The sequence below is a fragment of the Sturnus vulgaris genome, chromosome 4, assembly GCF_052056855.1.
Source record: "Sturnus vulgaris isolate bStuVul1 chromosome 4, bStuVul1.hap1, whole genome shotgun sequence".
NCBI lineage: Eukaryota > Metazoa > Chordata > Aves > Passeriformes > Sturnidae > Sturnus > Sturnus vulgaris.
The window spans coordinates 18,016,443-18,040,349 of NC_142246.1; the positions used below are offsets into that span (position 1 = coordinate 18,016,443).

A 23,907-nucleotide genomic window follows, 5' to 3' on the forward strand; every position below is an offset into this window, starting at 1 on the left:
CTTTATTATACATCATTACTGGTCCCCAAAAAAACCACAACCACCCCAAAACAACTAAGTGAACTACCACAGCCTTTACCATGATTTGTATAATGTGTTAATTTTGTACCTAGGGTTACCTGTTCGTCTAATCTGGTGGATGTTGGACGTTAAGGGGCTTTTTGCTGAGACGTGAGGTACTGGAGAATGCTCTGTTTTTATGTTGGTACTGGACGACGTGGGGCAAGGGAGGAAGTGAGTGTAGGTGATGGGAAGGCAACGAGTTCTAGGAATTCAGTCTCTGTTACAGTCATCTCACAGGATGGCTTGTGATTTTTTTTTTTAATTTTTCTCCAAATGGAAAAGGGGCTTAAAAAAAATATTTAGTAAGTTAGCGGAGCGGGTAAAGCCTGACCCACCCGCCCAGGCTCGGCGCTGCGGCGACTTCGCTGCCGAGGCCCGCCCCGCTTGGGGCATCACCCGCTCCTCTGCCGACTCTCAGCCGCTCCGCTTGAGGCGTCACCCGCCCGGCTCCCGAGCCCGCCCCTCTGCCGAGGCCCGCCCGGCTCCCGAGCCCGCCCCGCTGCCGATCCCCGCCCCGGCCCGCCCCGCTGGTTGCCGCGGCGGGAAGCGCCGCCCCGGAAGCGGGAGCCCGGGCCCGGCGGGTCGCGGCCGAACCCGCAGCCATGCCCGCCTTCAGGCAGGTGGGTGAGAAGCAGCTGCCGCAGGAGGTCGTGTTCATGTCCTGGTCCCCCAAAAGGGACCTCATCGCCCTGGCCAACCGAGCGGGGGAGGTGAGTGCGGGTGCCGGGGAAGGAGCGCGGGAGGGATGGGCGCTGCCTCTCTCTGCAGGCCCAGATGTCTTGCTATTCCTTGGGGCATGTTTCTCCTAAGCCCGGCCAGGTATTTAGGGATAGCAATTTTTTTAATCAAGCATCTTAATTCTTACTGCTCCTTCATTTTTTCCATTCTGATTTCCGAACAAATTCACTTATGATGCGCTCGTTGCTTGTTTGTGGGATTTTAAAGTGCGTGAAAGTTCCTATTTAAATTAAATCTACTTATAATTCTTTTTTTCCCTGGAACTGGAGTTCATGTGATCATGCGTGAAGACAAGACTTGTGCTTTCAGGCTGTCTGCTGGGGAGGTGATGGGTAACCCCTGTTGGTTAAGAGCTTGTATCCTTATGCAAGGCTCATCTTATTTCTCTTTACTGCTGTCAATTGTGTGCTGCCCTCTAAAAGAACACAGGAGTGAATTATTTGCTAGAGGAGCAGGTGGTATTTAAGATACACGAGTTAAAAACTGGTAGAAAACACTGTGTATCTTGAACTGATTTACAAACTTTTATTAATGAGAGAATGTGTTTTAAGTTTGTCTTTAATGCATTTGCTTTGTAGGTTTTACTTCATCGGCTTGCAAACTTTCAACGTGTGTGGAGTTTGCCTCCAAACGAAAATACGGGAAAAGAAGTGACTGCTCTTGCTTGGAGACCAGATGGCAAAAGTAATGCCAAGTATATGAGGTGATATGGTGTGATAAAACCCCGTGGGAAGTCATGAATGATGATACTTCTCATCTGTGAAGGAAATTTTCAAGTAAACTGTGTTTGAAGAGAAGGGTGGCTTAATTTTATCTGAGTTCATTCACAATAATAGAGAAATTAACACTGTTGAATGCAATTGCAAGAAAGGTTTGTAAGCCAAATTTATGTATCAAATGCTGCTTTTCAGGGTATGGCAAAATTTCAACCTCCTAACTAAGCAGGATCTTTTGTATGAACTACACAGTTTATTGGGAGAGAAAGAAGCTGTCTGATCAAGATTGATTGAAGAGCTTAGCTACTTAGCATAGGCAAAACTTCATAGCCTAAAATTGCTCTAATTATAGAGCCGAGAAGAAAAAAAAAAGTGCCTTTTCCTTAGTAATAGAAATAATGTTGAAGTTAGGAGCTAAATAAACTTATGCCAGAAATCAGTTAATTTTTGATTCACTGGAGGTGGGAGAATGGGAACAATCTTCTTCCATGACATGTGGGTATAAACTACCTTTATTGTTTTGTGATGGCATCTGAAGAGTTTTAAGAAACTTCTTTTTAAGGTGATTACCTGTGATTATATGGAAGTAAATACAGAAACCTCTGCCTGCTATTTGCTATTATGGATGAAGAAAGTTAGGAAGAAAGTGATGCAGAAGTTGCTCATCAACTCCTAATTTGTGGTTTTTGTCCACCAAACCTTTTGGTGGATGGTTTTGTATATAATATTAGACTCAAATTTGCAAAATTGGAAGCCTCTACTTTATCAGAACTATTGTTAGAAGTGTTAGAAGCATGTTCAGTTCAGCATGTAGGTAAATAATTGTAAAATCAGGCCTTTGATTTAAATTTATCACCTAAAACATGACAGGAGTTCAAACTTTCACAACATCAAGTAGATTTCAAATGGGAGTTTGGAAGGAATGTAAGCAGCCAAAGAAAAACGTCCAGTAGTTGGCCTTGAAGGCACATTGTTTTCTAGGTCAATGTAAGATACAGTGTTTTGCACATTGATTATTTATACATTTTACTTGTCTTTCTCTAGTTTTGGCTTTTGGCCTTGCTGATACCAAGCGGATTATTCTGTGTGATGTAGAAAAGCCTGAAAGCTTGCACTCCTTCTCTGTGGACTTATCTATCACATACATGCATTGGATGGAAGTAACTGAGGAAAGCAGGTGAGTCTGAAAAGAAGTAAATGATGGGCTATGTAATGCCACCTTACTGATAATTTATACTTGGAATGTTACAAGCAGTCACCTAAAGTAGTACTGTATTCCACAGCTGTGGGGGTTTTTCATCACTTGGCTAAAATTTTCCTTTTTTATAATAGACACTTTTCATATGCTTATTTTAGTGCTGATACCTTAGTCTTGTGGTTCTTCAGGTAATGAGTTAAATTTCAGCATGATCTTGTGCTTCTCCTTTTAAAGAGCTGCTTAATCTAGTGTTAGCATGTGCAGCCTGTCTTCTGGTCCAGTTTGCTTCAGTACCAATCAATTTATTAAACTAATTATAATGTTATGTTCATCTATTTTGTTAGTCAGAATAAGTATTATATTTAAATCGTCTGTGTTTTCAAGGTCTTTATTTTGGTGTTTACATCTTTCATATTGTGTCTGTGGTGTTACATCCAATTCCATTGGCAATTCTGTTGTTCAGGAAGTCGGATTATCCCTAGTTTCCATGAACTCTGTGTGATTGAACAATTCTCAGCAGCACTTGTGACCTGGAGGACATCACGGTCCCTATTTCTGTTGTCTTAAAGAAACCTCTGATATGCTCCTTATGACAGTGCAAGAACACAATTAAATAAAGCATTTATTTAAAGGAGGCAGGTGGTGTGAGCTCCTGACTTGCAGATTTACCCCCTCACCTCTCAAAAGCATCAGTCTTAAAATAGCAAGAAAATAACTGTCTTAAACCATGCTAATATTCCTCTCCTGGTGGGATAGGCTTAGCTTCTTATGGGAAATGTCATCCTTCTGACATATCTAAGATGTGATATTAAGTATTGTGCTCTGACCTTCCCATCTCTGTCTTCAGCTGTTTGGAGGTGTGGGTAGGTTGTACTGCAGGTTTGGAGAGAGCTTCACCAGAAAGCCTCTGACAGTAACTGTGTTACACGTAATGAAGGATTTGGTGACAAGCCTTTGAGCCAGCAGATACAAACTTTATTCACTGGAACTAAAAAAAAGATTTTCATTTTTTATTAGTTTGATCACTTGATAAATGATTAAAGTCAAGTACTATCCTCTGATATTTGTAATTTCAATATACGTAATGTGTTGGATATATACTCTTAACTCTGGAGTTGAAAAGAAAGTCTCTTGTCATTTTTACAGCTTGGGTAATAAAGACAGTATTGTATCTTTTTCAGTGTTCTCACTTCCTTTTACAATGCTGAAGATGAATCAAACCTCCTTTTACCTAAATTACCAGCACTACCAAAAAAGTAAGTGTTATACTAGTAGGCTTAAGGAAATATCATTTGTCATTTATTGTCGTTATTTTGGTTATTCATCTTTAATGCTCTACAGATGTGTGATCATTGTTACTGAGAGTAATTATTTTGTTTTCAGTTACAGTACCACTGCAAAAATTTTCAGGTAAGAAATTGTCATGTTATAACTATCTATTTTTTTGTTTTATTTTGTTTTCTGATATTGAGACAAACTGTGTAAGCCCTAATCACAGGTTTTGTATTTTCAGTGAAGAAAAGTCAGATGAGATTATGAAGCTTCTGGGTGATGTCAGGTAAATTCTGGCTGTGGGTTGTTGGCAGAGATTTTTTGTTTGGTTGCTCTTTTAAAGGCCTAAAATAATGGATAATTGAGTTTACTGTTATTAATAATTATTTTTAAAGTCTCAGAGAAATTATAAATCAGCCTTCAAATACACTCCAAGAAATCTGCTAAGATTTCTTGGAGTGTATTTGAAGGCTAATTTATGTGTTACTAAAGCTGGTCTTGGAGACATTTGCTTTTTCTATGCAGAGAGTTCATGGGGGTTTGTATGAGTGTGACAAACCTGAATTTAAAAGTAGCTCTGAAACTGGCTGTATCAGTGTTACTTTAATGTTTTTAGGAAACACATGAAGGGCAGCTGGTGCAAGTATAATTTAGCAGATTGAGGCTGGCTTTGTGCAGTGTCTTGTGCTGCTTTTTTGAGGAGGGCACTTAATGTCTGTGCCTTGTTTTTTCCATTTCACTGTTCCTTTCAGTCTCACCACTCAGAACCACCCTCCTTAATTCAAATCTGCATCACTATCACCAGTTATTCATTTTTAAAACTCAGTAGCTCTTTTTACAGTAGAATTTCCTTGCTTGAGAGAGGGTGAGCTGTCTGTGGTGTAGGAGCTTAGTGAATTTTCTCTACTCCTTGTATCCGGTCAATTAATCAAACCAAAAGTTTTTAAGATACTGTTTTCCTAAGTTCTGTGACTTTAACAGAAACATTCTGCTTCAACATATATTTATTTAGATATGTAACAGGCAGAAGTTGCAGTTAATTTTTTTGTATTTGTAGGCTTTTTCCCAAGCCATTGTAGTAGATATGTATTAATAAATGAGCAAAACATAGACCTCTCTGTCCCAGACTGTATTCTTCGAACTGAGTTTCTGTTTCTGTGGCTGTTATTGCTGCTGCATCCATTTCAAATGTTCATTGCCTTTGTGGTGCTGAGGAGTCCACTGAGTGAGTGTGACAAACTCACTCTGCCTGTAATCAGGGTAATTCAGAATAGCTTTGTAACAATGCTTTGCAGCCTGCATTTGTAAGGGAAAGTTGCTAGAAACTTGTTACTTTTAGTGAAAAAGGACTCTGTGACTAAACTCTGCTTTTTTTTTCTTGTATTCTCAGTTAATGTAGTAATTGATACTCTTAATATAAATGTTAAAGGCATATTTTATCAATAAAATTCAAGCTAACTTGTTAATTTGTTTTTAAATTTCTTGAATTGTTTTTAAATTTCTTGAATCGTGGAAGGTAACACAGTGTTTCCTTTTGTGCAGTGATTCTTTAGAGGAACATTATTAAGGGATGGAATTTAAGTATTAAGAATTATATCTGTGTATATTCAGATTTTTTTCATTGTGCTTATCAACACATTCTTCTGTTTTTATAGACTTAATGCTCTTGTCCTTGGTGGCAGCTCAGGATTTATTGAGATATATGCTTATGGAATGTTCAAGATTGCTACAGTAAATGGGGTACGTTTGGTTATTTTCCATATTTTTTCCTTCATAATATACCAAACTACAGCTGAATTGAGTAAAAATATACATGTGCTTGCACATAACTGAACCTGGGCTGCTGAATTTTAAGAAAATAATTGATTGGTTTGTTGGTTATTGATGGAAAGACGTTGTAACTAGGAAATTCAACATCTTGTTTCAAAGTTTATTGTTAATACACAATAAAAAGAGTGAGTTTGTTCCTGAGCAGTGGCTGTAAATTACACTTTGTTTTTACATGTCATTGAACACAGTCATCTTTGTATGTCAATGTGTTAGAGCAGTAAATATGTCTTAGAAGAAATGAAATGTTTTATTAACTTGTAAACTGGAATCCTACAGGTGGCAGGTTCCTGTCGTGGACTGTGTTTGTCTAGTGATTTGAAATCACTGTCAGTTATTACAGAGATACAAAACTCTTCAGACAGCGAAGCAGAGATGATGTATTTTCAGGCAAGTAAACGAATTTTACTTTACAAATTTTTTTAAAAGTAAAACTACTTTTAAAATTACATTCTGGTAGCTTTATTGTTTTCCCATTATTTGCAGAAAAAGCAAAAGCTTCCAGCTCCAGCCATTCTGAAATTAACCCCAGTATAGCTTTTGAATTTATGATGTTAACATGTAGTTTCACTGATGAGACTGACAATGGTGATCTGAGGCATTTGGAGTACTACTTTTAGAATAATATTAATTTATTCAACTAGTTACAATTTTTCAGATTTTCTTCATTTTGCACACAAAGTCATAACAGCAATGCTTTTGATTATCCTATCTATCCAGAGCAGTCATCCTTAAACCTATTACTGTTAGAGCTCCAAAATATGGAACCTTATCAGGGGTTTTTATAGATGTATTAAAAATAATTATTGCTTCTTTGAATTAAATGTAATTTCCTCTTAAAATCAACCTTAAGGAATTGAGAAACTGAGAGTTTTTCTGTGGGTCCTTCAAGTTTGCCCTTTAATTTCTGTAATCTATATATTGTTAAAAGACAAATCGTCTGTTAACTGTTGCTTTTTTCATTTGATATAGTTGGACACAAGTCTGTTATCAAGTTACTTACCTGAGGTAACTCGAATGGCCCGGAAGTTTACTCACATTTCAACTCTGTTACAGGTACAGTTGTGTTACACCATCCTTTTAGTCTTGTGGTTCTTGCAGGCTTTGACATTTTAATGCAAGTGAAAGAAATGTTTTGTAGTAGGAAGCTTGAGTTGATTTTAAGTAAATGTAGAGCTCCAACTTGTAATTTGATAATAAATTTTATATAAGATCTACAGTATATCTTCCCTTTATATTGTAACATCCGTTTTTTGAATGTGTTGTTGAAGGGGAGAAAGAAAATAATACTAATGCCTGTTTCTATATTACAGTATATAAAGCTGTCATTGACATGCATGTGTGAAGCATGGGAAGAAATACTGATGCAGATGGACTCACGACTAACAAAGTTTGTACAGGTACTGTAGGATTAACCATCCTTTTGGAAGAACACTTTTTGCAGTAGTTCTGTTGTTCTTGTTGATCTACTGCATATCTTAATGTTTAAGCATGGTGCCTCCAGATAAGTGTTTAAGTTCAGAGACAACCTGGAAGCTATTGTGTGTCAAGTGCTCTGATGCTGAAGGTATCTGTGTACTATCAAGCATAATTGTATTGTGGTACTTTTATTTATTCTGAATGTTAAAAAAATCATAGCTTTTAGCTTTCACAGCTGTTGATCAGTTGCTTTCTATTTAAGGTTGTGCTCTTTGTAATTAAGTAATTGATAAACTGATTACTGTAAATGTTCAGTAACAACACTTAAAGCCTAGTTCAATAGAGCACATATAATTAACCCTTGTTTAAGATGCTGTTGGATTTGCTTAAATTTTGTGTTCATTGACCATGGCCAGAAGTTAATGAATCACGTAATTTATTGAGTTTTTAAAATAGATTCCTGGTGATTGAAAACTGCGTAGATTTTTTACTGGGTAATGCAGTTGAAAACAACTTGAAATAGTAGAAAAATTTCAGTGATCAGAAAATTTTCAGTCATCATTACTCTGATTTCAGCATTCAAAGATATGGGCGGGTTCTTTGAAATACTTTATATGGAGTGTTTGTGAGATCATTTGGTAGCCTGGATTTAATCTCTTTACCAATCTATTTCAATCATTTTGACTGACAGGAAAAGAATACAACCACTTCTGTACAGGATGAGTTTATGCAGCTGTTGTTATGGGGCAAAGCAAGGTAGTTACTGTTGTTTTATCTGAGTATGCCTTTGTACTTGTTGTTGAAACACAAAATTAAATGCCTATTTGGTTCTCTCCCCACCTTCTTCAGTCTGGAACTTCAGGCATTACTAATGAACCAACTGACAGTAAAGGTATGTTAACATTTTTTTTAAACATACTAAACTAATCTATTTCAATATGTTTTAATCATTTTTATGTTAACAGAACATTATTATATGATTGTATTTCTTTGTTAACAGGGTTTAAAAAAACTTGGTCAGTCCATAGAGTCTTCCTATTCCAGTATACAAAAGTTGGTTATAAGTCATTTGCAGAGGTAAGTCACAGAATTTCCTATGAATTATAGATTAAATGCATACAGTATGCTTTGCTAAAAGACAGTGTGCTGTCTTGGTGGTGCTTTCTCTGTAGGTGTGCTGCTACAGAGACTGTGCCCATGGCAAAACGTATTATTTTACTAGTAGAGAACTAGTGAAGTATTTTTAGCAATCTCCATGATACATCCATCACCTGTAAATTACTGCCTGGTGTATTTTATAGGATCTATGTAAAATACTCAAACTAACTTTATGTGTCATTTGGACAATATCTGCTTTTCTCTGAAGTGATACCTTTCTTCTTGTTCATGTCAGACCACTTTATAAAGCTTTGAACTTTGCATACTAAATGATAAAAATGGAGCAGTCAGCAGAGCACTGAATTTTTAGAGGGTTAATAAAAATTTTACTTCTTTCCTCTTCTTTCCTAGCGGCTCTGAGGCACTTTTATACCACTTGAGTGAATTGAAAGGAATGGCTTTATGGAAACAAAAATACGAGTCTCTAGGATTAGATGCATCTGGAATTGACGGTACAGTAGTGTGTGTGCTACCTACCTGCTCTGATTTCACTTTTGAAAGCTTAATAATAATAGCTAGCTTTTTTTACAGAGGCTATTACTGCTGTTGGTTCTTTCATCCTGAAGGCAAATGAGCTGCTTCAGTAAGTATAAAGTCTGGAGAGTTTAAAAAACATTCCTATTCAGTCTTGTATTGGAGGAGATTCATGGGCTGGGGGAGGAGGTTGGGAGAGCAAGACTTTTCTGTTGGTGGTGAGCTTTCATCTTGTCTCACTGCATGTCAGACCCGTACCACAAGAGGAGTCTTATTTGAAACGTTGCATTGGGCATTTTGGAAAAAACTGACAGTGCTTGCAGGCCTTTCTGTGGTAAAGATGGGACTTAAGCCTGCAGCACCTTGTGACAGTCAGATTTTGTAGTTTCTTTTCTTGTTTCTTATTTAGAGTGATCGACAGTAGTATGAAAAACTTCAAGGCATTTTTTCGATGGCTCTATGTTGGTAAGATTGGTCACATAGTAATCATCCAGTATGTTTTATATTGTAAACATTGAAATGCAGGCAAGTAACTAGGCCAATCTTAGTTATAACCATCTATTTTTTTCTATCACAGAAAATTTCTGGACATGTAAAGGGATATAGTTGATGAGGCAAGAGTAATTATAATGTTAAACACAGATTATAAATTTGGTAGTTCTCAATTGAATTTAGTATATGTAGAGTGGCTATTATATATACACTTGACCTGTAATGTTGCTCCAAACTGTTTTCTGCTTCTTGAGCAATACACTGGTCTTGATTTGGAGAAAAATAAAATACTTTTTTCATCTACACCAAATTTGAAGTATAGCCTAATTCTCTGTTACTTGCTGTTTTCTCTTGTGATAGCCCAATTACTTGTAAGGTTCTGCAGAGATGTGAACAGTCTCTGAATGCCCACATGCACTTAAGTAGCTACCTTCAGTTGTGTCTTGGTAGCTGCAGAGAAAATGTTAGAAGGAAGTGAAGCATGCTGTATTTTAGCTTGCTTGTTTTTATACAGTGTTTATGAATAAGTTTGTAACTTCTATTTGATCTTTTTAGAACTACTTTACAAAATCTAAGTGGTATTACCAGATATTGTAAAAGCACAGATAATCAGTGTTAGCACTTACTAGCAGGAATATAATAGTTCTAATTTTAAAAATTGCAGAAAGCAGAACTATCTAAGTTCTCTGTCATAATGTTATATTCACTGTTTGTTTCGTTTTAAACTAAACAGAGAACTTTATCCAAGCCTTGCAGATTTAAAATTAATCCTGTGCAATTCTCTTAAACCACGTTTTTCTGAGCATGACAGTTTTCATGTATTTTACATATATCCATTTTAGTACTCTTAGTATGGACATGAACAAATTCCTATGAGCCCTTTTCATAATAATTTTGTTTCAGTCTCATACAGGGTAGAATGCAGTTGGAAAAGACTCAAGATAAAAATTCCTCAAGATTTGTAATCTAGTCTCTAGTGAGACTAGAGAGACTTAATTTCAATCTCAGTTTGTAGTTCTTCATTCCAGGCTCTTTTGCTTTTAATGAATTAGTCTTTTTTAACAGCAATGTCTTTTTACATATATGTGAAAAATTAAGAATATTAGGAAAACAGTATTAATGCAATAAGAACATAATTTTTCCCTCAGCCATGTTGAGGATGTCAGAAGATCATGTGCTTCCAGAACTGAACAAGGTAATAGTAACATTTTCTGATAAATGTTGATATCCTCTATATTCTGCTCATCTTGAAAGCAGAATTAAAAGTTTCATTTTGTTCCAGAACTTAAAGGGTTGTGTCTGTGTCATTTTGTGGAGAAAGCTGATCCCTGCACATTCACACTAATATGCTGTTGTGCATGAATTACTTTTTCTGTTTTTTTGTTAACACTACCATATTTAGTACAATAGGTATGCAAGGCCTGTGTATAGCAGCTCTTTATGTGTCCTAAATGATGAAGTTAACCATACTGAGATTTTAATGTCTTTATCAATGCCCCAGTAGAGGAGAGGGACTATATAATAGCACAATAATATCATAATATAATAATACCTGCATCAAATTTGCAGCCACCATCACACTGCCCTCAGTTCAGGGCAGAGGTGCTTTCCAGAAATAGATAGGCTGGAGGAATGGACAGGCAGGGACTTCCTGCAGTTCATGAAGGACAAAATGCAAAGCTCTGTTGTAGGGTGGGTTAACTTCCCTTAACAGTGAGTGCACTGCTGGAGCCCATGTGGCTGGGAAGATGTCAGCTCTGCCAAGGTGATGTAGGAATCACTGGATGCATGCTGGGCATGAGCCAGCAATGTGCCCTGACAAAGGTGGTCAGGGGTGACCAGGGCTGCAGTAATGAGAGCATGGCCAGGAGGGCAGGGGAAGCAGTTGCTGTCCTTGTTTAGCACTTGTTGGTTGCATTTCCAGTTTGGGACTATCCTTACAAGACAAGAATGGTCTGAGTTCATCAGAGCACTCCCAAGCAGGTTGGAGGCTGGAATATTTGCCTTGTGAGCACAGGCTGAGGGAACTGTGCTTGTGCAGCCTATAGAATATGTGTTCTTTGCTCCTTGGATTGTATTTCTTACCCTTTTCTCAATTTTTTTCTCCTTTCAGATGACTCAAAAAGATATCACATTTGTTGCTGATTTTCTTACTGAGCACTTCAATGAGGTCAGTGATACTGGTTTTCTAAGTACATTGTTTGATTATATTTTGGCTGACAATAGCTGAGTCTGAAAAATCATAGGATAAAATAATTTGGTAATCTTTTTGTTCACTACTTCTCATTATTTTTGTGTTTAAATAATGGGCTTTTTTGCGTTATTTTTTTTAGGCACCAGAACTTTACAATCGTAAAGGAAAATACTTCAATGTGGAGAGAGTTGGCCAGGTAAAGAGCTGAGGAATAAATGCAAAAAGAATAAATGAGAAAATTCTTAGATAGAGAAGTTTTTAAAGCTGTGTCCACTTTTCTTTCCTGGTCCTTTTGCTCTGTGTTGCACATACCAGTTATGGTAAAAGAGAGTAAATTGTTTCCCCTTATTAGGAGAATGAGGGTTTAAAACCTTGGAGTTTCACTTTACACATGCTATATTTTTAGGAAAAGACAAAAACATTTTGCAGCAGTAGTAAAACTCTAAAAGCTAGCTTCAGTAAAACTGATATGTTTGTTGTCTGTGTGGCATTAATCACTGCATTTCAAAACATTTGTGTTTAGACTTGATTTAAAAATAAGTTTCTTAGGGAAATATCACCATGTGATCTTAATAGTTGATTTTTCTTTGCTTCTAGATGGGGTAGAATATTTAGTTTTAAGACTATGGCTTGTTAATTTAACAAGAAATGTTTAATATACTCGCTAGGGGCAATAGTGAAGGTGGATTCTAATGTTCCCTGTTCTTAAATTGCAGTCTTAAAAATGTGTTTCTTTTCTAGTACTTGAAAGATGAAGATGATGACCTTGTATCACCACCTAATACAGAGGGAAACCAGTGGTTTAACTTTCTTAAAGATAGTACTCATCTTAAAGGTAATGTGCTTTCATGAAAAAGATGTGAATGCAAGATATATGTAGAATGTAACAAATGTAGAAGGGTTATCTGTTTTCATGCTTATGAGTTACTTCTGTAGTGTTACTCATTGGTCTTCATCTGAGTGGAATAAAAATAAATGGGCCTTGCTATTTTGCACAGGGTTTATGTAGCTGCTTACCCAGTCAGTTACCATTTTCTGCATATTGGGAGTTCCCCATCTTTTCTGTACCAGTCCCAGAAGTGTTGGCTTGGAAGGAATCCCAGAAGAGGTTTATTTTAGAAGATCTTAATTCCAGTTCAAAGAAGTAATAGTTATCCTTAGGTTGTACCTGGGGGAAGTGTCCTAACTTGTTCTCTTTCACTGGAGTCTGAGACAATTTTGTTAATTTGTGGTGAAAAAGAAGTAAGAGACTATAATGAGCAGATGGTGACAATTTTTCTAGTTTAACTTTGGAAATCAAAGACTGTGAAACCTTGACAGCATAAGCTGCATATAATAGAATTTGCCACAGCTGCCTTTTTTTGCCTATTTAATTCAATAAAAAGGGGGGAAATGGCAGCATTTTTGTTTGGAAAATAGTCTTTAGAAAATCTGGTTTTAGATATAATAATGGTGTAATATGTTTTTATAGAGGTACAAGCATTTTTAAAATTAACTTTGTCCATTTACAGAAAGCCCACTTCTGTTTCCCTACTATCCTGAGAAATCACTGCATTTTGTCAAAAGGCAAATGGAAGGGGTCATTGATCAATGTTTACAAAAGCCAGCAGTAAGTTCAGTTTTTAAAAAAGATAACTTTCCTTTAGGGGTAATGGTCAACTGAAGGTAGCAGTCATGCTTAGCACGGCCTGAAGCTTTAATCTTTGCCTTTGAGTGCCCACAACTTTGGTATAGTCCAACTTCAGTGCTCAGATGTCTCAAGCCTTTGCCCAGGAAAATCACAATGGAGGATTTTTTGGTTTAACATATTCTGTTTATATGATTTTGGGATCTGGTTTTAATGTTAATTATGTGTGTGTATGCGCTGTGCACTGGATAACTGTGTTAGTTGGCAATACATTAGTCTAATATGGAGAAACATGAAACAAGTTCATGAAGTAACAGTAGTGTTTGCATTAGGGATATTTATTCCAGGATAAATATTGGTGGAGTTTTCTTTCAGATGTACTCAGAGGTTGTTGGTTGGTTGGTTGGTTGGTTGGTTGTGGTTTTTTTGTCTTAAAAACATGTATAATTATCAATAACTGCCTGTTTTTTATGGCCTGTTTTTATTATATTTGTTAGGATGTAATTGGAAAGTCAGTGCATCAAGCAGTCTGCATGTCTCTCTACAAAATTTCTCAAAGGTATTTCTTTACTAAAAGCAGCTAAAGAAATGTGCAATTAAAACCCATGCATGAGTAGCATTTTATGAACTGTTTGTCTTTCCTTTGCAGTGAAGATTCCACACCTCAGTTATTTAAATTACCATTTCTGTAAGTATGCTGCTATTCCTTGTTCCATGTTGTTTGCCAGTTGTTAAAACTTGATCTAAATTTTCATTTCTTCCCCCACATTGCAGGTGGAACGACAAAACATCTAATTTACATTATGTTCTCTTCACCATGTTAGAAAATTCTATTTCTAAAATACACATTTTGAGGAGACATACTGATACTTCCAGGTAAGATAAAATGAGGGAAAAAGTGGTGTGTCAGATTTGTCACATTTGTACAGTTACAGTTTAAATCTATTTGTAAAAATAAGGAATGAGCACCATGAATGCATTCTTGGATACTAGAGAAAATGAGGAGTACATTAAGAAGTGTGGCAGGAAACTGCAGCAGCAGTTTGTGAGGTATTAGACTCAGAAAATCTAATCTCAAGACCCAAGAGGGTTCTGGGATAAGGAAAAAGTCAGACTCCATTAAACTGCTGCTAGCAGAATTACTTATTTGTGCAAACTTCTGAAAAATTCCAGAGAATCCTGCTTCCTGTCTTGCTTTGTCTTATTGTAAATAGTATTCTTTGATTAATGTCTTGCAGTCTGTAATTTAATACTTTTGGAAATATGAGGACTGCACTCACAGGTGCATCAAATAGAATGCATCTCTTTTGGGGTGTGGATCTCTGTACCTTCAGGAGTTTCTGTGTACTTTGATGTGATTTGTCTGTCACAGCATGTTGTGCTGATACAACTGTTCAAGCTGCACTCTATCAGTGGGATGGCTGAAATAAGCTAGGTTTAAAAATAAAAACTTTTCCTCTCTGTAAAATACTGATTTTTATAATCTGTCATTTAATTTGAGGAGACAGCGAATTGGGTGAGACTGTGATGGAGTAGGAATTTGTAAAGCACTTTTGCTGCTAAGGAAAGCACATGGTGAAACTATCTTTTGTGTTTCCAGTTGATAGCTGCTGATAACAGAATTACTTCTCTGTGGTGACTTCTGTTTCCTCCCTCATTCATACCTAAACCAAGCTAACCCCTTGCTGTGAATTAACAAGCAACAAAATCAACCTGGGACTAGGACAGTTGAGCAAGGAATTCAGCGAAGAACTGTTTTCCATAAACCAGATGTAGTTTTCCATTTGACTCCATTAGTAACATGTTTCTGAGAAGCAAGAGAATTTAAAAGGGTCCCATCCACCAATCACATAATTTTGGCATGTAGCCATGTATTGTGCTAGGCTTAGATAGGTGTTTACACCATCTTGTACCACAGTTGCCATTAGAGATTTTGGATTCGTAGTGAAGGGAAAGATTTTTGTCACTGATAATTAACTCTGTTGTTCTAGGTCTGTCAGTAATGGGATTCTTGCAGTAGAGTTTGGAAACTTCTTGAACAACAGTATAAATGAGAGCTCAGACTCCAGGTCAGTATATTTGATTTTTCTTGCAGATTGCTAAATTAAAGATCATATTTCCTAGTGGTTTTCTTGAATTGTTACGTTTGGAGTTAACTCACCTGGGTGCATCAGGGTTTAAGAAATGGCACAGATGCGTGAAGTTGCAGAGTCCTGCGAATCTTACTTTGCACTTCATCTCAAGGTCAAGTAAATTTTAGTTTTCCAATTGGAAACTAAAGGTTTAACACATGTACAAGGAAAAAATCGAGCTGGAAACCAGTGTTTATCTCTGTGATGTTCTTTAAGTAAGATAAGACTTGGTATGCCTGAATGTAGCCATCTTACAAGGCATATGGTAGACTAAACTCGTCCTTTTCATGTAGAAAAGCCAGATGTGATTTGCCCTCAGTACCTTCAGCTGTATTTGTAAATTTTCTTTTGCATTTATGTTTACTGTTTCTTATGTTTCATCTGAAATGTGAAGATTGCTGGTAAGCATTTTCTGTGAGTTGTTTTTTTTCCCCTTTCAGAATAATATTTCCTGCATGATACAGGAGTCTGCCAGGTTGTGGCTGTCATTTAGTGTCACAGTTGCACAACTGACCTCTTATTGTTTACAAAAAAGCTCACTGTTACATACTGAATACATTTAACATAAGTTAAAACATGAGCTGTGCAACTTTAAAATATTTTATTTTAAATATTTCTGCATTCTCTTATATAACTCGATGCTTTCTAAATTATTTTCCTATAGATGCTACAGTTGTTTGGATGCTCACTTCTATGATGATGAAACTGTAACTGTAGTTCTGAAAGAGAGTGTGCAACAAGAGGGGAAGGAGAGAGTCTTGGCTCAGCTGCCTTTATCTTCAGTATATACAGATGAGGACCAAGATAGGAAATTCATTTGGGATTCTGTGGAAAGGTATTGAAAAACCTTGAGCAAATCTGAAAGTGTAGAACTGAAAAGCAAATATTGTAATTGTGTACAGTTACTCGTACTTTGCATGTGTGTAAATACTTTAAAGACTGAAACTCTTTTTGTGCCAGGAGAGTAGGATGGGGGAGATGGAAGCTTCCTTTATAGTTTGTTTTGTGGTTTTTGGGAGGTTTGGGTTTTTTGATACTGATACTACTTCTGTACCTGGCTGTCATAAAATGCAAGAATCAGCTGAAGACACTTTGTAGAATCAGAAATCTTCCTTTCTGAAATGCTGACTTTGCTGGTCAGGATACTTCAGTTTAGGATATTTTCAGCATATGTGCTCATAGACCTCTGCCTTGTAATAAGAATACACGTATTTCTTGATCTCTCCCTGGTAGTCACACTTACAAATAATTGTCTTCTTAACCTTAAAACATTAGAACTGGTACCACTGTCTGCATTGGCATAGGTAGAGGAGAGCATCAGGTGAAAGTGAGCACACACACAAAAGCCAGTGTAGTTCAAGCAGTGAACTATAGTTCACTGTATGATGATGTCAGTGCAGTCCAATCCTTTAGTTGCTCTGTGTCCCTTGCTTTTACTTTTTTCCCCATTCTTCTCTGGTGGTTTGCTTAAGATGCATTTTTATTTCAAAATAAAGAGCCACACTGAACTGTGAATTAAGTTTTTTATACCACAAAGATATTGTGTATTGAAGAATGAACAGAGACTATTAAGAGGAAGTGCAGACTAATCCTGGCTGCTGTAATGGGTCGGGAGTGTCTTGGTACAATCCCTGTGAGTGGGGTAGTGATGCATATTTGAAAGGTCACAGAGGCCAAACTTCTATGCAAAGGGAGACACTGCATCCAGGACTATTTGGAAACTCCTCTTTGTGCAGAGGAGAGGTTTGAAGAACAGCTACCCACACCCTCTTATAACTTTTTCTTGTGGGAAGATCAGACTTTACAACTCTCTTACCTGCTATAATGTTTTTAATTCGGTTGGAACATGCTGTGTCTCTACAGTTGGATCTCCTGCTTTAGAGTATTGTAGTGGCATTATGATGGTTTCAGAGGCTTACCTGCTTGTTGCATATGATGAAATTTAGACATTAGAAACTGGAGGTTTTTCTTAGAACAGCAGTTGTTTCTTGTGACCCAGCTTTGTGCTTTTTTTTCCTTGCTGTGTGCAGGCTGGATGAGCGAAGCAGTGAGATACCCACACGTACTGTCTTCTTGGAGAGCCAGTGGAGAGTGCTGGAGAATATGAAAGCTCAATATGTTTCTGTAAATGGCATTAGAAAAGTTTCTTGTGTGGTAAGTGCAGTATCTCTGAAAAAGCCTGTTCTGTTAAAGGAAGTGTGCTGACTGAAGTGGTAACCTGAAAGTTACCTTTTTTTTTTAAAACAAATAGATTATTTTCTTAAGATCTGCTATCAGTGTGTCAGGATACAGTCATACCTGTCTAATAGTACAGGATGGAAAGACTTAAACAGGAGGTAAACTTTCTTTACTTCTCAGCCTGTAGAGCAATAAAAAAGTTGCTAATTCCCTTGAAACCTCAATTTCAAAGATAAAGGTTATTTTCAAAGCTACTGGCTGACAATTAAAATGCTGTTGATATTTTAACTTATTTAGTTATTAATAGGAACTTCTTACTGTCTCTATAGCTAAGTTCAAACCTCCGCCACGTCAGGGTGTTTGAGATGGATGTAGAGGATGATGGGGAAGTTGAGGAAGAAGAGGAAGAAGAAACAACTCAAATGGCAGCTGGGGAACCTGGTGAGCCAAATCAGCCTGCAGATGTCCAGGACAATGTGTGTGATGCATCTGCTGAAGAACTACCTGATGAAACTGAAGAGCATGAGACAAGTCTGGATCCTTGAAATAGGCTTTGGTAGTAGTAAAGGGACAGGACCGAACTGTAAATACTGTTTTTAATGGCACAAAGAAATTGTGTACTGAAGAATGAATAGAAAACATTAAAAGCAAGTTCAAACTCATCCTTGGCTGCTATAATAAGCAGGGACAATATCAATACTGTCCCTGGGTCTGGGAGTGATGTGGAGTGATACATTTGAAAGGTCATCTAACTAGTTAGAAAGTAATCTGACTTCAGGCTGCTGAGATGATGGATCCCATACCTCCTCAAGCAGCTGAATCGAGTTGGAATTCTGTATTGCTTCTCAGCTAAGACTGTGTTCTAGAGTACCTTTCTTGACTCTGTTGTCTGGCACATGGTTTGGTACCAGCTAAAGCTTTGAAAGCTTTTCTGTGTGCCATTTTTAATAGGTGAGGAGAAAAAGAAATACCAGCTGAAGTTTTTGTAGCTAGGCTGTTCAGTCCCAAATACTGTTAAAAAGACAAAATAAAGTTGTATATAAAAACAACAAAGCTTGGGATGTAATTCTTTGCTTCTCAGACTTTGTGTTCTAGTAACGGATATGGAAGTTTCCTGTAAAACCAAATGTAAGATTGCAGATCAGTATAGGGCTAGTTACACAACAAAATTTAGCAACTGTTAATGAAATGCATAGTTTTAAAAGCTCTTTGGATAACATCTATCCTTGGTAACACAGCATTTCAACCTGTGCAGTTCTTCAGTCCTCGGTGCAATGTGTGTGTGCAGTGCATGATTTGTCAAATGTTTGCATGTGTCAGCCTGCTTAGTTTCTCTGTATTTGCTCCTGAAAGCCTCTCTTCTCAATCTGGAATTTTTTGTAATGAAAAATTTCAACAGAGAGTATATTTTTTTACTCTGATTTAGCATTGGAGGTTGTGCATATCCCTCAGTATAATCATGTTATTAGCAATTTATATATTACTGTAGGCATGATGTAGTGCTAAGCAGTAGAAACTAGAAACAGCATTTAGAAATCTAAAATGTTTCCTTCTTCCCTACTAGCTGTCATTCTTAACCGACTTAAAACTCAGCTCTTTGAATGAGCAATACTGCTTAATGCATGATCTTCCTTCAGAACACTGAGTGTACTTTGAATTTGTGAAGAGGACCAGGTTTCCATTCTATGCTTTAAAAATAAATCTTTTGAAATTGCCATTTGGCATTGCAAAATTCGAATACTAAACTTTTCCTCTTGTTTTGAAATACACCATTTTAAAGTAACTTTTTTAAAGTGGCCTACTGAAGATTTTGGTCTCTGTGGGGGAGACCCTGGTAAAACAAGCTTTCAGTTTTGAGACTAAGTTTTTCCCTTTCCTACCAACCTCCTTGAAAGCTGCTTGCTGTTTGTCATTCTCATCCAACAGATGGTCATGTTTCAGGGCACAGTGAAGCTGTAGGACAGGAGGGGCAGAAATGCCCATCCAGAAAGTGCTGTGATTTTCTTTGTAAAGGTGACTCTTAGTAAGAAATTGCTGTTATAACAGAGCCCTCTCAGCTTAAACCTGGCCTTGTGTTTTTCCAGGAAATTTTGTTTCTGATCTAATTTAGAGTTGACACATCAAGGGCTCAGAAGTAATTTTTCTGCTGTGTTTTGTGCTATGTAGTTTTAGTCCATGGGCATATGGAAATCTGATCTATCCTGCCCCAGCAGCTCCTAAATTTGTGTTAGTAGTGGATGTGTCCCATGTCACAGGGGATGTGTCTTTCTGACATATCCCTAAGATTATTTTGTGCACCTTTCTAGTCCAGTCTTGGATAAACTTGAGTCAGTGGGAGGAGCTTTATGTCTGGCTTGGATAAGTCCATGTGCACATTGTACATTTCACAGTGACTGGTACAGACACACCAGTGGTCAGTGTCTGTCTTCTGAATGCATTGCTGATTCATTCTGACAAGCTTTTTAAAATTTTGATTTGCTGCCAGATTTCTGTAATAATAAATATGTCAGTAATGTGTTTATGCACCTGTTTTCAAAAGGGTGATAAGAACTACTGGGTCTAGAAATATTTTAGGATTTTGGTGGTGTCTGAGTTTGGTTGTTTCTCATTTACCATTTTGATCTTTTATGCTAATTGAAGGCTCAGTCAACACTTTTCTGTGGGGGATTGTCATACTCTACTGATAGTTTTGTAGGAAAAGAAACTCCTATATTCTCAGCAAGCATGCACACAATCCTCTCTGTAATACAAATCTTTAGGTCTCTAAGAAACATTTACTGTTGCCTCTTTTTCATTATCTGTTTGTTTTGCGTTTGGCATCGCTATTTTTTCTAAAAGATCTTAAAACAACTTTTATTTTCTGCACTTTACCTGTGTAAACCCTTTTCCTGACCTTTTGCCCATACCGGTTCTGCCTGATCTCTTCAAAGTTTGCCCCATTGCCAAGTGTGTGCTGGTCTCTCACCAGCTGGTGCTGTTTTGCTCGACAGTCTGGACATGCTGTGCTACCATTGCCTCCCACTTACATGGATTTTGTGGCACATTTGCACCTTCCTTCATAAACAGCCACTTGAGCTGCTCAAAAAGACAAAAGATGGATATAGAGCAATAGTGAACAATAGCTTGCTTTATTTCAGATTTATATTTGCAGAGGGGACAAGGGATGTGTAGCTTTGTAACAAGCTACATCTGGTCCTAATGCTCCTTGGCTTTAAAAAACCTACCTAAAAAAATACCTTAAACCCCATTTGTAAACCTTAACAAAATGGAAAAGCCATCTTTGTAAGCACGAAAATTCCTTAGTGTGTGGCCGGTATTTAATATCTGTAGTCAGAATTGGTTCATGTGTCTTGTCACCTGCTGCAGCAGTAACATGAGATCTCTCGTGCTACCTGGAACTAGAGTTGTGAGTTGTGGCTGTAATCTTAATTTCTTGCTTCACAAGCTGTTTTAGGGGAAGAGCTGTCTTAGTTAGTGCCATGGAGCAGTGGTAGCAGTCTAAGAAGCCCATATTGGAGAGAGGAAGGAAGACTTCACCGTGGTTCACGTTATGATCACTCCTCCCTAAAGCAGTAACAAAAGAGAGGCACAGTGACATGGGGGTCTCTAGGGAGAATGCCCAGTTGAAAGGGAAGAGTCAAAACTGCATACCACCTCTGTAAGCTGAGGAGAAGAAACGCCACTTGTAGGTGAAGAAAATGCATTTAACTATTTCTTTAGGTTAAGTAATGTTGAGGCAAGGAAATCAGCAGCTGTAGACCATTGGTGCCAGCGAAGTCCAGGGCTGAAGGAAGTTACAGTGGGATGTAAATGTCCTGTGGTGTTTGACATTCTGCCCACAGAGGGTATTATGGCTTCTGCTCCCAACTGGCAGCATCCCAGCTCTGTGATTACATAATCCTGCCTGCTCCTGGTTTTATGCAGTTCTCACACTTAACCTACAGGATAAATAGAGAATCCTATCAGGTTTAATTCTGATAGCCCCCTCCAGGAGCCCTACCTCCCAGAGTGAGCCTGTTATTGCTGACAACATTATAGGTCGTGTCCCTTTTACTCTGTGTTGTCACAAGGAGTCCTAGACAGACCTCCTGGATTCAGGAGTCTACCACCTGAATTTTGTGCAGACTACTTGGGCATGCACATTCAGGTGCTTATGAGTTTGTGGATATGAGGGTATGAGTGAACGAAATTGGTTTTAAATTAAAATGAAATTGGCTTCCCCTTACACTACCTGAATTTATGGTTTACTATGTTGCTGCTGTTGATTATGTATGAAATAAGGGCAAAGAGAGTCAGTGCCTTTTAAAATTTGAAGGGATGGACCCAGTCTAAAGAGAGTATTGACGGAAGGTGGAGAGAAAGAACTAGATGCAAATATTTTTAGCAATGTATCTAATGCCTTCTCCCAGGAGCTGTTGAAGACCAAGTTGGATGGTGCCCTGAGCAATCTCATTTAGGGAGTGGCATCTCTGCCCGTGGCAAGAGTGTTGAAACTAGATGATCCTTAAAGTCCCTTCCAACCCAGACCATGTGATAATTCTATGATTCTGGAAGGCTTAAAATACTAGTCCAGGGTTTAGGGGCAGGTTGATTTATCTGTGGTCTCTATTAAGGATTTTTATGCTTAATTTAAATTGAGGAATCTGATGACTTTCTTAGGAGGAGTGACACTGAGAGTGGGTTTGGCTTGACTTTCAGGGAGATGATAGAAATTGCAGCCAGAAGAGAATGAAGAGACATTTTGTCCCCACTTTCCTGTCTCTCTAGTGCATGTTATCTTTGCAGATTAGTGGTATTTCCTTGACCTGAACCTCGATTGCTCAGTACTGAGTGAAGGAGCAGCCTTATCTGTCATGGTTGGGTGTATTGACATGTGATTGGCACAATCTCAGCTCTAGCCAAAGTCCTGTGCCACCCTGTCCTTAACCCAGAAAAGCCAATCAGGGTTAGCCTTTGGTTCTAAAGTCCTGGTCGAAGGAGTTCCCCCAGGAAGGGAGACTGCTTCCCTCCTCTCTTCCCTCCTAGCTTAATACTGAGCCACTAATAAAAGCAGCTTGGAAGATGTCAGCAAACATCCTTATCTGATTCACTTCATAGGATTAACAGGAGAAATATGCATGTCTTTACACTCAAAGAGGAGTGGTAAACAAAATCAAGAAAAATATTTACAATTTGTTGGAATGAAGTGCATCAGCAAAAGTGCCAATTACACACTTTGCAGAACAAAACCAGTAGGAACTCTTAATTGCAAAGGCTGTCTGTTAAAGTGAAGCTGTGCCAAAATCTCTGTAGCCATGTTGGAACTGGGTTGCCTCAAAGTGAACCAAGGCAGAACTTCAAAGCAAGTGAATCCCTGCTAATTACAGGTGCAGGGAGGGGAGAGTGTCCCAAAAAAAGTAAGTAAAATTTACACCTTCCATTTTCCCTCAATGTTTATTGACTATGCTTTTCTTTTCCTGTGTCACAACTAGAGACTTTCAGATTTAAGGTCTTGTAATGCTTTCAGTTTCTCAGCTTGCATTAGAGATTGCATTGCTTTTCATTCCATAATGTCTCTCAGACATGCTAACATGCATGTATTCATGGTAACAGTACATGCAGCACAGCTGTTGCTGTGTTGAATTTGTAGTCTTAGTTGAACTTGACTTCTTAGAGTGGGATTATCCAATTTTTGGTGAGCCACTTTCAGTAGAACATCAGTGGCACTAATTCAGTTTCTTACAGGGAGTATTGCAGAGGGGAAGAATGGTTCTGAGTGCAGTCATCTGGCTGGAGGTGACATTGCTGGCTTGCCAGGTCATATTCCAAGTTGGTCATGGTGAAGTCTGTTTTAATTGAATGGCATCCTTCAATGTTTCTCCTGTTCATCTGCTGTTCTGGCTCATGGGTGGGACTTTGCTACGTCTGGGGGTGAAGAGTTGTGCTCTTCCCTGCAGCTCCAAAGCTGTGCTAGTGACAGGCTGAACTCACAAGGCAGCTCCTATATCCTCAGGCTATTTCTGAGTGTAATATTTTATTAATGTGAAAAACTGCAGGTGACTTAGTGAACAAAGTAGCCTACCTGCACACATCTGCAAATGATTTTAACAGAAACCTGTCTCCAGTGTTCTCAGTTCTGTCTCAGACTGGGATCCTTCAACAGCTTGAGACTGGACTGGACTCTTTGTGCTTGCTTTGTGCCTTGAGGAGATAACAAAAGTTTGTATTTAAGTAACAGTATTTTAAAACAAGCTATTGAGTTTACCCCAGAGAAAAGCTTAAAATTTTATTCTTGCTTCCCTTCCAAAGGACTCTAAGGAAAGCCTGCAAATTCAGACCAAATCAGCTTGACTTCTGCAAAATTAGCACTTAATGGGTGTTCAGCCAGGCCAAAATTCTTAATTACCAGCTAAACCAATATTTTTTCTTACATTTTGATG

General features: G+C 37.9%; 1 protein-coding gene across 4 annotated transcripts; it reads left to right on the plus strand.

Moving 5' to 3' along the window:
• The first annotated feature begins 67 nt into the window (after positions 1 to 67).
• On the plus strand, positions 68 to 18,541 carry ANAPC4 (anaphase promoting complex subunit 4). 4 transcript variants are annotated; one of them, XM_088163230.1, is made up of 28 exons: positions 68 to 176; positions 1,380 to 1,485; positions 2,562 to 2,694; positions 3,897 to 3,971; positions 4,099 to 4,125; positions 4,229 to 4,273; positions 5,643 to 5,727; positions 6,094 to 6,204; positions 6,787 to 6,870; positions 7,128 to 7,214; positions 7,925 to 7,989; positions 8,083 to 8,125; positions 8,234 to 8,310; positions 8,743 to 8,843; positions 8,923 to 8,974; positions 9,275 to 9,330; positions 10,506 to 10,552; positions 11,471 to 11,527; positions 11,691 to 11,747; positions 12,293 to 12,386; positions 13,063 to 13,160; positions 13,676 to 13,737; positions 13,828 to 13,866; positions 13,953 to 14,054; positions 15,170 to 15,247; positions 15,975 to 16,145; positions 17,341 to 17,464; positions 17,818 to 18,541. In XM_088163230.1, exons 3-28 carry the CDS (start codon positions 2,663 to 2,665, stop codon positions 18,031 to 18,033), a joined length of 2,085 nt encoding a protein of 694 aa, XP_088019356.1. In that variant the 5' UTR covers positions 68 to 176; positions 1,380 to 1,485; positions 2,562 to 2,662; the 3' UTR covers positions 18,034 to 18,541. The 4 variants fall into 4 exon arrangements, with proteins under 4 accessions (XP_088019356.1, XP_014746995.2, XP_014746993.2 ...); XM_014891509.2 differs by lacking the exon at positions 68 to 176 and adding an exon at positions 602 to 773 and having other exon boundaries at positions 1,380 to 1,504; XM_014891507.2 differs by lacking the exon at positions 68 to 176 and adding an exon at positions 610 to 773.
• Positions 18,542 to 23,907: the final 5,366 nt, after the last annotated feature.